The sequence below is a fragment of the Lactuca serriola genome, chromosome 5 (assembly GCF_051521515.1).
Source record: "Lactuca serriola cultivar US96UC23 chromosome 5, Lser_US96UC23_V15, whole genome shotgun sequence".
Taxonomy (NCBI): Eukaryota; Viridiplantae; Streptophyta; class Magnoliopsida; order Asterales; family Asteraceae; genus Lactuca; species Lactuca serriola.
The window spans coordinates 49,520,577-49,538,808 of NC_136412.1; the positions used below are offsets into that span (position 1 = coordinate 49,520,577).

Here is an 18,232-nt window from a genome sequence, read left to right on the forward strand (position 1 = left end):
TCGATCTCATATTCGAGTATTCGGGCTGCATACCGCTAAGTCGAAACTTCGGAAAATCATAACTTCCTCATACGAAGTCAGATTTGAGCGTTCTTTTTATGCACGCTCTCGGTTTAACATAATCTACATCTTTCGTTTAGATCGCTAAATCCAAATATCGCTCTATCGTAAATTCACTATTAACGTCGAGTTGTGTCGTGTCGGTTCTATTGCGAAACTTCGACAGATCATAACTTCTTCGTTATAACTCGGATTTCGGCGTTCTTTATATGTACGAAATCCTTATAACATATACTACAACTTAATTAAGATTATTCCTTCAAAATAATCTTCCATCAAAAAGTCATTTTTGACGCTTATTGTCCTTAAATTGACTAACCCTAATCTACGGGCGTTACATCTTCTTCATACGATCTCCGTTTTTGACGCTCTTTATATCCACACGTAGTTATCGATGAGCAATACAACTTTCATTTAGACTCTGTCGGCTAATTTTAACTCTATTTTTAAAGTTATATTTTTAACATACTGAAACTGTTAAAGTCCATGTAAAAATCATAACTCTTCCATACGACATCGGTTCTCGACTGTCTTTATATCGACAGATAGATATTGACGAGATCTTCAACTCTCGTTTAGATTGTTTTTCCTAACAATCAACCATTCTCCATTTTGGTTTCTATGTCAAATATTGCTGCCCTGAAACTTCGAAAAATCATAACTTCCTCATGTGAAGTCAGATTTGGACGTTTTCTATATCCACACTCTCACTTTTATGATTACTATGAATTTCGTTTAGATTACTTAGGCTAATAAGTAATCTATCCCCGATTCATAATTTCCGACGCACTTTGTTTGTATAAGATTGAACGCAAAACTTCAAACAGTCATAACTTCTCCATACGAAGTCAGATTCTAACGTTCTGTATATCTACAAAATTCATATTGGTGTTTCCTACAGGTTTATGATGGTTACTTTTGTGACAAATTCTGAAAATTATCAGTGATCGTTAACATGACAAATGTACTAGACTAAATATTAGTCAATCTAGGATAGAAATATAAGGCGTCACATTTCATAATTAGCCAAAGCATATATATATATATATATATATATATATATATATATATATATATATATATATATATATATATATATATATATATATATATATAACTTAGAAAGTACACGTCGACGCGGTCCTGGAAATATAAAATTTAGGAAAATCTGACTCTGTATGAATTAGATATGATTTTGTAAAATTTAAAAATCAACCGCGCACACAAAGTTACAACGTCAAAAACTACGATGAGAACAGTCGACTTTTGGGAGAAGTCACCAAAAGGAGAAACATAGTACTACTCAAAGCAAGAATTTGAGACAGAGAAGGCCAAAATTAGAACCTGTACGAGATAGTTATTATTTGTATAAAATCATAACGATTATAAAATCATCGTACATGGTATTAGTTAGATCCGGATAACAATTATGAGGAACTCATGTTAACATTGTCTATCGCGCCTTAATTTGATAAGCAGTACATACAATTATACGTAATAATACTAAGAACATTAGACAAAAGGAAAGTCATGATCATATAGTTAAATAGGTTGGATAGGATGATACCCTGTTAACCTACCTTTGGAAGGGCAATACCCACTATAAGGAGTTCCTAACTAACTCATAGATGCGAGTTTAGGATAATAATAGTGCATATAATCTATTATATAGTAAAATCCTACAAAACATTTTAAGATATAAAACTTGTGAATTCACCAACATTACGTCGACCCTTACAAAATTACATGTATTCCTAGTACACCCTGAAGCAACGAATGATCGATGAAAGTACCAGAAGCCCGTTAGCGTTTATCTTTATGCCTAACTGTTAAAACACATTTTGCATTAGAATTGTTAGTGTAATAGTACTTCCAGATATGTCTCGATGTAATGTTATTTTATAATGGAAGTAATATTTATGTCACATCTTGTTTTGTATTGTTCAATGTATGTTCAATATTTGTGATCCAACGTCCTAATGTCGCGCCTCCCAGTGATTCCGCCGCCGGCCGAGGGTGTGATAACTTTGGCTAAAAGTAATATATCTCTACTTCGAATTTTATAAACAATGGTTTATATTGAATTTTATTGGAATGTGAAAGCGGGGTATTACACTTAGGGTTTAAGATCTTGCTTGATTAACTAATTGGAATAGATAAAGTTGAAAACTTTATCCATTAAGACCATTGTGTAATTCAGATATGAGATTTGGAGCTTCTGGACTTAATGGATTAAATCCTTAAAGTGGAAGGTTGTTAACCAAATAATCGAACCAGAACCAGCTGGAAAGTGGTTTGGTCCGATTTCCGCTTTCCCCAATTCAACAATTTCAATTTTCGGTTTCGGTACGGTTCGGGCCGGTTCCGGTACCAAACACCTTCTTATATAACACATTTCCTAGTAAAACTAAACCGAACCGGTTAGTTGTATTCACTCCAGCTCTCGGTTCCCCATTTACTGGTTCCCCATTTACTCCTTAATCGGTTTTTGGTTCTTTCGGTTCCGGTCTTGTTCATTTTACATCCTTGTGTATTCGTAATCAACACGTGTTTATATTATTCACGTTTAATATTTTGGTTTCATTGTATCAAAGTCGGATGAGTTTCTCAATAAAATTCAACAGATCATGTATATTAATGTTATAACCTCTTTATGTAATATTAATAACTTTAGTCCTCTACTATTAGGCTAATGAGCGTGATCTCTTTTGTATCCATTAATATTAATACTTAGACCAGAAAATAGAAATATTAATGAATAAATCATTCATGTAAGAAGCTTGATATAGCAAAATGGTCATTGTATATTTAAAAAAAATATACATAAATGGTCCATGTATCATACAAAAATGGTAATGAATCAAATAGTAATTACAAAAATGATCCTTTACGAAAGTACATTGTTGTAATTAAGAAACATTCATATGCATAAATGATCCTTTTAGAAAGTACATTGTTTTAATTAGGAATACTTTGATGATATCTAATAAAAGATCCGTAATGTAGGAAAACCCAAAAAGGCAAAAACGGTCCCTCATTAAATTGGTCTAGACTATTTGATGGAGACACTAAAGCTATAAAGAAACGTGTTTTAGACTATTTGACTATATAAAAAGTAAAAAACACAATTGTTGTACATAGAAACAATGATGAAAGAAATCACATACATACATACATACATACACTCACACAGTAACACATACAGGCATATACACATACTTTTTTAATGTTAAAATTTTCCTGTAAATTTGAAGATATCCTAGTTATAGCTGGAAACAGATTAAACCAAACCTTATTCAACTTGGGTGGATTATTCAGTCGACATATAACACTTCTCTAACTCAATTTTCAACTTTAAGACAAATTTAAAATTCATGAACATTTTAAAAAGATTTGTCCCCAAAACTTAGATAAATAAAAGTACAATGTTATTTATTGCATCAAACCTTAAAAGCAATACAACCTAAAACAACATACTTTCTTTAATTCTCTATTATAGCATAGCGTTACACCTAATAAAACAACATTCACACTTTTGAAGATTGATTAAAGCAAATTAATCACCAAAAATAAAACAAAATCACAAACCTACAAATGGATTCTAACTTGTTTGATGTCATTCCAAAGAAAACAATTATATGTACAACACAGTTTCCGCCATCAAAATTCATCAGGAAAATTTAAGAAAATGAAAGTACCTTGCATTTAAAAATGAATATAGAAAAGTAAGTTGTTAAAAAGTCTATGAAAAAGATAAGCAATCTCACCTTTGATCTTTTTATATTCTATTTTGTCCTTTTTTTAACTCATTTAATGTATGAGGAGTCTTTTGGGCTAATGAGATGCACTGAATCAAACATGAGTTGTAGCTATACTAAAAGATGGAAAGATTTGCTGATAAACGACTGAATCACAGGGATCATTATCTTATTTCATCAACAAGGAAAAGATCATTGTCGTATACATTATCTCAATTTACATCAATAAACTTAGAATATAATAAATTAGCACAATGATAAACTCAAACTACCACTTGCGCTCATGCCTAGTTATAATTTAGAACGTTACATCAAAAAATTAAGATTTCAATATCATTATAGCATCTGGAATTCAGGAAAGATCAAGGGAAAGATCACGAGTATCTGACCAGCCCTAATAGTGGTAGCCCCTAATTGTGGTTCTATTGCAGCAGTGTAAATCATTCAATCACAAAAGATTGATATATGAATAACCAAACGGAGTGCAGAGAATACTTACAAAATTAGGGAAATAGCTAAAAATTTTTTCCTCTTTTTCAACCGAGGATGAACCACTGACCTAGCGAAGAATGAGAAGCAAAAATTTGGGATTAGGGCTTTGATATGTTAGGATGGATCTTGATGAAAAGAGATGCAAGCAGCGAGAGAGATCTGGGCTTGTTGGCACTGAGACCGCTTGAGAGAAGTCCCTTTATTGCGACAAAGGGTCTTTACGGCCGATGACTCATCAGGGCAGATGAATGCAATCATGCATTCAGCAAGGGAACGATTGAGGTGGCGGCAGGCCGCTTCACGAGATGGACCACTAGGGACTCGTTGATGGCACTGCAGCAACGCCCGGTGAAGTCGATCGCACTCCGGCGGCACCTCACCTGACATGTTTCGTTTTGTTCGCTATGTGCAAAACATATTTTCTGATTTTAGAAAACATAAAACAAGAGGAATACACGTTTTTATAAAACCAGTAATATCGAAGTAAAAGAGAAATGGAATGAATAAGATGAAATATTCGTTATCTCATTCATCTGTAAAACTAGTCAAATATATACAAAGACTAACTACGCATTGGAAGCTAACGTAAATCTAACTGAATACTAACAGCGCTGGTTAACTTGCTTAACCATGATTAAAAACTAACTACTCTCTAACAAATACTAGCTTCCATAACGTCCAAAACGAGGATATTTGGCTTATCTTTTTTAGAGATAAAAGTTCTTTTTGGAAAAAATAAAATGTAAAAACGTTTGGTAAAATGATTTTAGAAGCTACTTTTGAATTTTGATATAAGAAAAATTGATTTTTTGGAAAAGTCAGAAAAACTTTGACATTTTGTAAAAGAACTTTTGCCCCTCAAAAAAATAAGTCAGCACCCCTTTAGTCAATAATCAGTAAGTTTACTTTAATAATGAACTAATACTTTTATAACGAAAGTATAATATAATAATTTGCAAGTATATTTTGATTGATAGGTAACATATAAAAACGAAAGCTGATTTTACCGGTCAAATAGATGATTTATAATTCCGAGATCACAAATTTTTGCTTACGTTTATTGAAAAAACTATGTATATCTTGTTCTACCCCAGCTACAACACCCTGATGGTCTTCATAACTATGAGTCCCACACTTCCTACAAAATTTTCCCAATGCTTGTTACCCGAATGAAATCTCATAAAACAATCATAATTGGAAAACTGGAATACATAATAATATAAAAGATCAAGTTAGGCCACTATGGCCCCAAGCAACAATTTCCAAGAGAAAAAAATAAAATATGTGCACAAATCTGACAACATAAAAGAAAATAGCAAAAAAAAAAAACATTTTCAAATACATTACCAACATGTGGTAGCAGAAAAAGCTAAAACAAAACACAATTCGAAGGATCAACTCAAGAATTAACCTTTTAACTAAAGAATTACTTATGAAAGACGTTTAAAACCATAAACTTCTCTCGAATCAATCGCTGCAATATAAAACTATGAACATACATAGAAACACCCTAGCAAGTTAATCGATGTGATTAGCTTGCATTTTGGCATCCTCACAATTATCCAGATCTAAATGATTCAATACCTCTCAAATAATGAATCTCTTAAATTATCATTTTACCTTTCTGTTTAAAAAATTGTCATTTTACCAAATAAAATGAACAACAAATAAAATACCAATCTTTTAAAGAATTACGATTACATTATGACATAATTGATAGTTTTGAAACATACTAAATAACATGTTATTAACAAGATTTAGTTCCAAGGAAAAAAGTCTGATGCAAATTCTCCAGTTCTATTTTATGATGGAAGCAAATGGTGATTGATTCATTGTGTTCAACAGATGGTGGTATCCAACATACAACAAGTTTCTTTGAGCAAACACATACCACATTTCAGCAACAAAACAAAACAAACCCAAAAAAACACGAGATCATAACAAAAAAAAATGGATTCAGAATAATTTCTAACATTTCAGAACTATTTCAGCAAAAAAATAAATATTCAAAACAATACCGGCGGCGAGCAGATTCCTGCGACGTAGAGGACGCAAAGGCAGCTCAAGATGAAGCAGTGTCGACCAACGACGAAGAGGGAGGAGGGAGAAATGGTTATTATTGCGAGGAAAAAGTCAAGAATTTTGGGGTTTGGTAGATGGCATCTACAAGAGATGATTTTTAGGTGACTAAAATGCACAAAAGGTGTAACGCCCCATTCCCGTTATGTATTTAAATAAGTGTTTCCATTTTTTAGGAGAACTCGGCGAGTCCGTTGCCCAACTCGCCGAGTAGAGACGGGATGAACACGCGTATTTAGCCGGCTGCTTAGCGAGTCCATACGCTGGACTCGGCGAGTTTGCCTGTCTGGAGGAAACCCTAATTTCAGGGTTTTGGACCTATTTAAACTTCCTTATGCGCCTAACTCGTCCCTTTTCACCCAGAGCATCTGATAGCAAAACCCTAGCCGTTCTTAGTGTGTGTGTGTGTGTTCATTGCTTGTAAAGGCACCTTTGGAGTAAGAAGGAGAAGGTGGAAGTTGGAGAGTCTAAGAAAGAGGAAGTAGATCCGGATTGTACACTCTATTGGTCATCTTTTCTGGTATTCAATTCTATACCTTGGCTTTTGATCATATAGATCTATGTTGTCCCTAATTTGTGGGTTCTAAGACTGTAAAACCCCAAATTCTCTATGATTAGGCCTTAAGGACGGGTTATACTTTAGATCTGGACACTCATGGCATGCTAGAAGTATAAAGTTTTGGTTGTGATTGTGATTGAAGTCCCTATTGAGCCTAGAACCCCATTAAGAGCTTATTTTGGTCATATGAAGCCTTTAAAGGCATGCATGCACGTAAAGTTAGCAACTTTACGTGAAAAGCATGCCCTAGAAGTCCAGATCCATGATTGGAATCAACTGCATGGCTCAGATCGGAGCTGTATGGAAAAAGGACTGAAAGAACTCGGCGAGTCCCCAGGCTGACTCGGCGAGTGGTATGAAGATAGCCGTCGACTCGGAGAGTTGGAAGAACAACTTGGCGAGTCCGATGAAGTTTGCCTTAGAACTCGACGAGTTGCATGAACAACTCGGCGAGTTGGATGAGTGTTCCCAAATAAAGTGTATCAAAGATCAATGGCTTCATTCCTTCGTAGTTACACGTAAAGTTAGCAACTTTACGTGTTCAAATGAGTCTAAGATTTTAGATCTACGAGTTGGGAACCATAGAGCGGTTTCAAAAGCAGTATATGGAGTCTGCACGTTACAACTCGACGAGTAGTTCGTCAGACTCGGCGAGTAGTTCCTTCGACTCGGCGAGTCGAGTCGCGAGTACCCGTCTTTCTTTGAGTCGAGTGTTCGGAGTAAATCAGTGAGTGAAAGAGGGACTCGGTGAGTAGAAATTAGAGTCAGTAAAGGAAGCATTCGGTGAGTCTGCGTCCTAACTCGGCGAGTCTGGTCAACGGGAAGTTGACTTTGACCAGGAGGTTGACTTTGACTAGGGGTAAAATAGTCATTTTACCCTCAGTACAGTTATCAGTAATTAATTGAGTGTAATTATGGAAATTGTAGCCGGGGAGATACCGGAGCAGCAGCAGACAGTTTCCAGAGCAGTTCATTTAGCAGCCAGTACACGAGGTGAGTTTCCTTCCAGTTGGAACGGGTCTACGGCCACAATGCCGGCCCGACTAGTTAGCAGTAGTTCCGGGCTTCGGTCCGATGTAGCAGTTAGTGTGTTTGATGCCTTCGTGGCTCAGACAGGTTTTATTCATTATGTGTTTCGGGCTATGGCCTGGTGCAGTATGCAGTATATGTGTTTATGTTGGTTGGTATGATTATGTGTTTCGGGCTATGGCCTGGTGCAGTATGCAGTATATGTCCAATGGTGAGGAGCCGGGCGTTTCAGCTGACGGCAGAGGAGGCACGCGCCGCACCCGATGTGGTGACGGGTATGATTCTTTCCCTCTACTTTATTTTTATGATGTTATGATATTGATATGTGCTCTGTGTATATTGATAGTTAGTTTTGTTTACTTCTTTTTATAGTTTATTTTAGCATATTTCATTCTTAATTTAGATAATTTCCATGCATATTTTCCCTTTTGTTATTTCATGACTACTTTGGGTACTTTCGAATCTTGTGAGCATAATTGCAGGTTTTTGGGTCTAGCGGAGCGGGAGTGTTCGGGACGTATGGGAAGCGATGAGATTTGGTAGACAAAAAGGATGTTAGGCGTGGTGATTGTGGAAATGATGCATGGAGCGTGCTTGATGATTATTTGAAGGCTTGGAGAGAAATAAACTTTAAATTTGCAAGATGCGGGAGTTTATTCAAGCATGCGTAGATTGTTAATTGGGTGAGTGCACGAGCTTTGGAGGATTTGGAGAGGTCAAATTGGGCTTAAAATGAAGAAAAACTTGAAGAAAATGGGCTAGGAGGTGATTGGATTCGATCTGGGCTAGTGGGATATGCTTTGGAGGCCCAAAATCTCAAAGAAGCCCATGTCAGGCACCACCCGCGCAACCCACCCGCGCAGCAGCACGCGGGTCGGGCAAGGCTCTGCAGGGGTAATTTCGGAAATCCATTTGGAAGGCTATTTGAGGAAGGTTGGTGCCCATCTTTTGGAGACTCTTGGACATCCGATTTTTGGAGATTCTCTCTGGAGTTTTGAAGACTTTTGAAGGCCAAGAACACTTGAAGAACATCATATTTTTACCTCTTGATTCTTGCTTAATGTTTGGTACAATTTTCTCTAACTTTGTTTCTTTGAGTTTAGCCATGCTTGGCTAAACTAATCTTGGTTGACTTTTGGTTAATCCTTTGAAATTTTGTTGAATGTTGAAGAATCCATGAACATCATGTTCTTAAATCTTTAAGGGAATGTTTTGTGTTTTAACATCTTATCACTACTTGTATGTTTTAGTTCATGAGTTTAAATGTGTTTGTGGTGATTAGTTGGCTAATTTCTTGATTAAGTAAAGGATCCTCAAATTAGCAAGCAACAAATGATTTTTGTGTTGTTTTTGCTTCACACAATCATAAAAACATTTCCTCCAACATGGTGGTGAAAGCATTTGACCCCTCTTGGATTTGGTGACTTTTTGGTTCTTAATGCTAGTTGACTTTCACTAATTACATGCTACTTGGAATTAGTGACTTTGACTACGGAAATTGTTATGAGCTTCTCTAGCCATTTCAACAATTAAGAAAAGTCTAGGTAATCTCAAGCTCCTTGGATTACTATAGCCAAATTAAGGATTTAAATCAAAGTATTGCACCATTGGATTCTAATGATATGTTCATCAAAAGTCAAAGTGAGGAAACTTTAAGTCAACCATCTCTCTCTTATTGATTTTACATCAAACTCTTATTTTTGTTGCATTTGTCTATTTAAATCATAGTTAATTCTAGTTTGTTTCAAGTATTTCAAAACACCAAAACCCCCCAGTTTATTTTTATTGTCATTTTACAAGTATTTTTACAAAGAGATTTTTTATAGAGTTATAAATTGAACCAATCTCCGTGGATTCGATCCCTTTACCACTATACACTATTTTAGTGTGTAATATTTAGGGTTATTATTTGTGTTGGCCTCGAAAACCACCATATATGCGTTAGGATCGTTCCATGTGAATGGTATTCCTATCCAGGTGTTGTTTGACTTGGGTGCCACCCGATGATTTGTTTCCCTTGCGCTTAGCAAGAGGTTTACTGAGTCTTCGGGCATGTTGGATTGCCCTTTAGAGGTAGAGATTGCCGATGATCGATCGGTGCGAGCGTCAGTAGTATTCAAGGATTGTGTCCTAAGGTTATTTGAGGAGCGCTATTTGGTGGATTTGGTTCCCATCCCTTTGCGGGGGAACAAGGTGATTATAGGCATGGATTGGTTGAGCCCCAATGGGGCGGTGATAGATTGCGCACAGCAGCTAGTGCGGGTCAGGACCCCAAGCGGGGGAGAGTTGGTGATCCACGACGAGAGGCCACAACGTGGACCTATAGTATGTTCAACAGCGAGAGCTAGGCGCTACCTTCAGCAGGGTTGCGCGGGATATGTCGCGTATGTTATGGATACCCGGGAGACGGGTAAGGCGACGGTGAGCGAGGTTCCAGTGGTGCGAGACTACGCTGATGTGTTCCCGGAGGAGCTTCCTGGAATACCTCCGAAGCGTCAGGTGGAGTTCAGGATCGACCTAGTTCCTGGTGCGGCTCTGATAGCCAAGGCACCCTATCGGTTGGCTCCTCTCGAGATGCAGGAGTTGTCTACACAGCTGCAGGAGCTACTAGACAAGGGGTTTATTCGACCGAACAGTTCACCCTGGGAAGCCCCGATCCTGTTTGTAAAAAAGAAGGACGGGTCGCATCGGATGTGTATAGATTACCGGGAGCTGAATAAGGTAACATTGAAGAACCGTTACCCACTCCCGAGGATTGATGACCTCTTTGATCAGTTGCAGGGAGCATCTTGGTTCTCCAAGATCGATTTGCGTTCAGGTTCTCATTAGATGAGGGTTAGAGATGAGGATGTATAGAAGACCGCGTTTCGGACGCGCTATGGCCATTATGAGTTCGTGGTGATGCCGTTTGGACTCACCAATGCTCTTGCCGCGTTCATGGACCTCATGAACCGCGTGTGTAGACCGATGCTAGATCAGTCTGTGATAGTTTTCATTGATGACATCTTGGTTTATTCCAAGACGTAGGAGGAGCACGAGGAGCATCTGAGAGAGGTTTTAGAGACCTTGAGGAGGCAGAGCTTGTACGCCAAGTTCTCCAAATGTGATTTTTGGTTGCGCGAGGTGCAGTTTCTTGGGCACCTCGTCAACTAGAACAGGATTTCAGTAGACCCGGCCAAGGTGGAGGCCGTGATGAGATGGGAGGTTCTGAAGTCTCCATCCGAGATTCGGAGTTTCCTAGGATTGGCAGGATACTATCGGAGATTCATTCAGGATTTCTCCAAGATAGCCATTCCCCTGCCACAGTTGACTAGGAAAGTCGTGGTCTTTCGATAGGGGCCTGAGCGGCAGACAGCTTTCGAGATTCTGAGGCAGAGATTGTGCGAGGCGCCGATCTTAGCCCTGCCCGAGGGTGTAGAGGATTTTGTGGTATACTTTGATGCGTTGATCTCAGGCTTAGTCGCAATATTGATGTAGGGGGGGCATGTCATTGCTTATGCCTCGAGGCAGCTGAAGCCTCATGAGGCGATCTACCCGACACATGATTTAGAGTTGGGGGCGGTGGTTTTCGCCCTCAATATTTGGCGGCATTACCTCTACGGGGTTCGATGTACCATTTACACGGACCACAAGAGTTTGAGGTACCTCATGGATCAGCCGAATCTGAACATGAGGCAGCGTCGGTGGTTGGACGTGGTGAAGGATTTTGATTGCGAGATCCTTTATCACCCGGGGAAGGCCAATGTGGTGGCCGATGTGCTTAGCCGCAAGGCAGCGCCAATCAGGGATATTTGCATGAGGATGACTGTGGTGACTCCCCTGTTGGAGCAGATTCGGGAAGCTCAGCAGGAGGCTATGAAGGAGGAACATCGGAAGAGTGAGCGAATAGTGGGTCAAGTCACCTCCTTCGATTATGATAGCCGATGGTTATTGACACTACACCGTAGGGTGTGGGTGCCATATCACGGAGGCATGCACCAGATCTTGATGGAGGAGGCGCACAAATCCCAATTTTCTATTCATCAAGGGGTGACGAAGATGTATCGGGATCTTCGCCTAGACTATTGGTGGCCCTGCATGAAGCGGGATGTGGCATGGTACGTCGAGCGGTGTTTGACCTGCAGGAAGGTCAAAGCCGAGCATCAGAGACCGCACGGCAAGATGCGACCGTTGGATATCCCGTTGTGGAAATGGGAGGATATTACAATGGATTTTATCATAAAGCTTCCCTGGACGACGCGAGGAGTAGATTCGATTTGGGTCATTGTGGATCGATTGACCAAGAGCGCCCATTTTATTCCGATTCAGGAAAGTATCTCGGCCGAAAAGTTGGCCGATATCTACATCAGAGAGATAGTGGCGCGGCACGGGGTGCCAGTGTCAGTGATATCAGATCGAGATGTGCGGTTCACTTCCAGGTTTTGGAAGAAGTTTCATGATAAGTTGGGCACTCGTCTGCACTTTAGCACCGCCTTTCACCCGCAGACGGATGGTCAGAGTGGGCGGATCATCCAGACCTTGGAGGATATGTTGCGGGCATGCGTGCTAGACTTTGGTGGTAGCTGGGATACCTATCTTCCCTTGGCTGAGTTCTCGTACAACAACAACTACCATGCGAGTATTGACCGTCCTCCCTTCGAGATGTTGTACGGTCGGAGGTGTAGGACACCGATATGTTGGGGTGAAGTTGGCCAGAGGGTCATGGGGAGCACCGAGGTGGTGCTCAAGACGACCAAGAGAATCCAACAGGTTTGGAGCAGGCTTCAGACTGCGCAGATTCGGCAGAAAAGTTATGCCGACAAGCGTCGATCAGACCTGGAGTTCCAGGTCGGGGATATGGTTCTCCTGAAAGTGTCGCCTTGGAAAGGCGTCATTCGATTCAGGAGGCGGGGGCAAGTTGGGCCCGAGATACATTAGTCCGTTCAGGGTTGTAGCCCGGTTGGGCAAGGTGGCATATAAGCTGGATCTGCCAGCCGAGCTCAGACCGATCCACAGCACCTTCCATGTCTCCCAGCTGCGGAAGTGCCTAGTAGATGATTCAGCGGTGGTGCTGCTAGAAGATATACATGTTGATGACAGCCTGAATTACATTGAGCGCCCAATCGCAATCCTAGACCGGAAGTCGAAGGATCTTAGGAACAAGAGGGTGGAACTCGTAAAGGTGCAATGGCAGCATCGGAAGGGATCAGAGTGGACTTGGGAACTGGTGGAAGAAATGATGGAGCACTACCCCAAGCTATTTCAGGATCGAGCAGTAGACTTAGAGGACAAAGTCTAAAATAAGTGGGGGAGATTTGTAGCACTTGGTTCCCGGTACGTACTTCTTGTAATTTTAAAATCTTAATTTTTTTTGCATTTTGCCTTGCACTCGGCGAGTTGAAGGACCAACTCGCCGAGTAGGAGCGAGATGGGACACGGGGTCCGAGCCGTGGACTCGGCGAGTCGGTATCCCGACTCTGTGAGTAGGCCCTGTTTGGGAAAAAACCCTAACCCGAGCATTGTTACCCTATTTAAGCACATTAACTCGGCCCCTTATCCTTAACACTTCCAGAGAGCTGTAGTGAGAGTCCCTAGTCCCCCATTTTGTGCTTGTGAGTGAGTCCTTGCTTGGTGAAGGGAATTGGAGCTTAGAAGAAGAAGAGAAGAGTTTGATGAGTGCAAGAGAGGGAGTAGATCCGAAATCTACTTTGGGAGAAGCTTTCATTCAGGTAGTAAAGTCTCTACCTTGATCTATAGTTCTTTAGATCCCATTTTGTCCCAATTTGGTGGTTTGCAAGCCCTAAAACACCAAACCCCATGTGTTTGTGCTTAATAATCCGAAAGGACTTCAGATCTAGACTTTATGGACGTGTTAGAAGCATAAAGTTGATGTGGTTGAAGTGATTAAGGACCCCATGGAGTGCATGACCTCTTAAAGAGCTTAGAATTCCATTTTTGAGCTTATACGACCATGCATGCACGTAAAGTTTGCAACTTTACGTGTTAAGCATGCCCTAGGATCATAGATCTGTGGGTTTGAAGAGTTGCATGTCTCAGATTTGGCTCCTATGGGAAATGGGTCAAGGGACTCGGCAAGTCCCAAGGTGGAACTCGATGAGTTCTATGAATACGGCCTTAGACTCGGCGAGTTGGATGAACAACTCGGCGAATCCTATGAAGATTGCCTGGTACTCGACGAGTTGTTCTTCAAAATCGGCGAGTTGCATGAACTGTTATTGTGTACGAAGGGTTTAAGTGCCAGAAGTCCAACCCTTCGTGTTTTCACGTAGGATTAGCAATCTAACGTGTTCCCTTAGTCCCAGAAACCCCAAATCCTCATAAAGGATGTTCGGATAAGGATCTGGAAGCGAGTGGGGAGTCTGCTCGCATGGACTCGGGGAGTTGTTCATGGACTCGGTGAGTCAGGTCAACTGGCAGTTGAATTTGACTTTGACTCTTGGTCGGTTAGCAATATTTGACTAAGTGTTTTGTGGGAATTATTAGCCAGAGGATTTCCGGAGCACCAGCAGCAACAGAAGACAGTTAGTTCCCACACCGATCAGCAGCTACTTTGAGGTGAGTTATCTTCCAGTAGCGGTGGGTCTACGGCCACAATGCCGGCCCACCAGTAGGAGTTGTATGTTAGATGATTGTCTTTGTGATAACATCTAGGTTTGCTACTACCTGATATGTTATATGTTGGCATGATATGTATATGTGATAGTAGTAGAGTTCGGTTGTCAGGACCGAAGGGTAGGTCAGACACCCCAGATATGTCGTATAGTATGTGATAATACGTTTATATGCTGGCATGATATGTTATATGTGATAGTGGTAATAGCAGGGAATAGTCCCAAAGTTTCGGCCGTTAGGACCGGAGGGTAGATCGGACACCCCAAATATGTCTGATAATGTGTTATGTTACAATATATGTGATAGTACCAGTAGGGGGTGAAATAGTCCCCGAGGATCGGTTGTTAGGATCGATGGGTAGTCAGCACCCCAGAACGGCTTGACACGGGTAGGTCGGCACCCCAGAATGGCCGTACCGGGTAGGTCGGGCACCCCAGAATTGCCCGACAGTATGCATGATATGTGATTGTATGGTATGTGGTATGTTGGGGGAATTCACTAAGCTTCGTGCTTACAGTTTTCAGTTTTGGTTTCGGGTACCTCTTCTTCGAAGGGGAAAGAGCTGGCGCGGTAGCGGTACATCACACACATCCTTTGTATTCCGCATTATGATATCTTCCTGGGGAATTGTACTCTGACACTTTTATGTTTATAACAATGTTTTTCCGACATGCAACATCTTTTGTGAAATGATATGATCATTGAATGATTTATTCCTATAAGTTTTGCTAAGTACCTGTTTTAAAAATGAAATTTTGACTCGTATTTTTGGGATGTTACATTCCAGTAGTATAGATCTCTACTACTATTCACACCTACTCATAGTCGTCCCAAGTACTGTCTCGCAGTCCCCAAATCCTAAAATCACAAAACAATTTAACACATACGAATGTGTCCAATTAATCATAAAATTTTCCTAGACTCTTCTAGGACTACTTCTACGAGTATCTTCAATCATCAATTCTACTTCAACTTGGTTGGTGATGGAAATTCCAGACGATGGAATAAGTTCAAGAATTACACCAACCATTCCATCATCCTGCCAATCGGAGGTGTACTTCAGACGTACTGTACCCCTCTAAACGTTCCGTTATTTTATTAGACATATTCTAAAGGCAAGATACCACTCTTACGATATCTTTTGATAGGTATCATTCACTATCATAAACTTTTCATTTCCTCCATCTACTCAATTCTCTACGAGTCTTCACGATAATGTTTAGTACACCCAAGCAGAAGTTCGGTGTACCAGGCGAGAATTTAAGATAAGAAAGATTTATTTACGATACACGTATAAATCTCCTTATCACTTCGAAATGTTTACATGTTAGTTATAATCTCGTAATCATACACTTAGAATCCTACACACATAAGGTTTCCAGATCCGGTCGGCAACAGACCATAGATCCGAACGAATAATAGCATCATTATAGCTATAACACAAATCATTTAGCACATAAAAAGATTTTAGGCATCCTTCCTAAAATAAACTAGTGCTCATGTCAATTTAGGTGTACTACCTAAAATATAATAGACACACTCAACTCACAATCATCACTTAACATTCTAAGTTTAAGTCTAGAAATCCTACAATTTCTTAGTTCGCTTAAACTAATGCTCTGATACCAACGGTGACATCCCCAATTTCACGGCCAGAAAAGACCGATTTAATTTATGCTTTTAATGTAATTTAAGAGTAATCATTTGATTTAAAAGTGTTGCGGAATTTGTTCCCAGATAAACATGATAACTATGTTATCAAATCATTTCCAAAGAAATGTATTTTATTCACTTAAACCATTGGGATGTCATTGTCAATACAAAAACATAAGCATAAACAAAACTTACATTCATTTACACTAGTGATCTACTTCTCTTTTAATCTCTCAGTGTAAAGCAACTTCGTATCGATACCAGTGATACAAATAAACTGAGTGGTTCAGGCTTGGGAGCCTAGTGAGCATATATAGTTTTCAACCCACAATAAATAATAAACTTATTAAGTTCTCAATCAACAATAAATTTATTAATTTCATCAACCAAAATAACCCTAATTACCCATTCCCATTCTCCTCACTTTACGTCCCTAAAACAACTATCATAAGGGACCTAGCCTAAGGATTATCACTAGGGGTGACAACATTGCTTTGGGGGTTCCTCTGCAAGTTATGTCAAATAAAATAAACATCGGAGTGACAACATTGCTTTCCCTCAGCAAGTTATGTCAAACAAGACATCCTATCATAAAACAACCAATAAAGTGACACCATTGCTTTCCTTCAGCAATTTAAGTCAAATAGACACGAAGTCACATCATTCATCGACGATATTTCCCACGGGTGTTTTCCCCGCAATACATGTCAATGGGTTTTCCATACAGCTAATGAACATACTAAGGGGTTTTCCCCATACTTACTTGCCCTAAAGGCACTCATGAGGGGAATAGAGTACAACGAATGAACACTTAAGTCCATTAACACCTACAGGTTACGAGCCTGCTAGTGTTCCACAGACCATCAAAACAGTCCATGGTTGTCATCCATACTCTGCTGAATGACGGGGGTTTTAGAGTACAACGAATGAACACTTAAGTCCATTAACACCTACAGGTTACGAGCCTGCTAGTGTTCCAAAGACCATCAAAACGGTCCATGGTTGTCATCCCTACTCTGCTGAATGACGGGGGTCAACGTTTGGTAAGGGCTTTTCTCATATTGCACCACTCACGCCAACATCTGCGTAAAAGCTTTTCCCATATTTCACCACTCACTTTCAACTCATGATCTATATCACTGATCATCTCATCTATCCAACTCACTTTCCATCACACACCCATTATTTAACTCATGATCTATATCACTAACTCATGAAGCTTGTCCAATTACTTCATAAAATAACAAAGACTCCAAAGTTCTTCCAAATAAAAGTATAGGGAAAATACTGATAAAGTACTCCCGTACGCTCCCGTACCTCGACACGTAATAGTGTCAAAAGGAAGAACTAATGGATGAACACAAAGTTCAAAAATACCTAATGAACATATAATTCAAACATACGTACCGATTACAAGTCTACTAACGTTCAACTGGGCTATCTAAAATAGTCTGTAGCCGTTGTTTATACTCTGCTAGATGACTAGATCATCTTAACATCGATACCTCTCATCACTTTTATTTCATCACACATCATCTAATTCATCTACCCATGTTTTACCTAACATATTTGTATATAAAAATATATATACAGTTTAAAACTTGTATAAAATATCAATTCAACAGTCACTTCAAATAAACAATTAATATATTTACACATAGCACGTATTTTAAGGTAAATACTTCATATCTATGTGTAAGGTGAAAGTGACTATACACTCACCTGATTTAATGAAAATCGGGCAGCAATTCGTTTCCTAAAACGACCGTTTCTAATAAAACTGGGAGTTCTATTGAGAAACCGGGCTCTGCGAAAGGTCGGGTTTCAAAACCTAAAAGATAAATTTTCCGGGCCTTCGGGCACTCCGGGACGTGTTCCGGGCGTTGGAAATGATCTCGGGGCATCGGGGGAAGCGAAAATGGCTAAAATATTGAAAAAGGGGTGAAAATGGCCATTTTCCAAAAGTAGCCGGAAGATCTCGCAAGCCCTC

At 39.8% G+C, this 18,232-nt stretch overlaps 1 protein-coding gene across 1 annotated transcript; it reads right to left on the bottom strand.

Annotated features, from left to right (window-relative positions):
• Positions 1 to 3,950: 3,950 nt before the first annotated feature.
• Positions 3,951 to 4,810, bottom strand: LOC145052452 (cytochrome C oxidase biogenesis Cmc1-like protein). The gene has a single exon (XM_079000278.1). It carries the CDS (start codon positions 4,695 to 4,697, stop codon positions 4,425 to 4,427), a length of 273 nt encoding a protein of 90 aa, XP_078856404.1. The 5' UTR covers positions 4,698 to 4,810; the 3' UTR covers positions 3,951 to 4,424.
• Positions 4,811 to 18,232: the final 13,422 nt, after the last annotated feature.

Excerpts from the sequence above, each read along its gene's own strand:
- LOC145052452 (XM_079000278.1), bottom strand. The coding sequence starts at position 4,697 with ATGTCAGGTGAGGTGCCGCCGGAGTGCGATCGACTTCACCGGGCGTTG.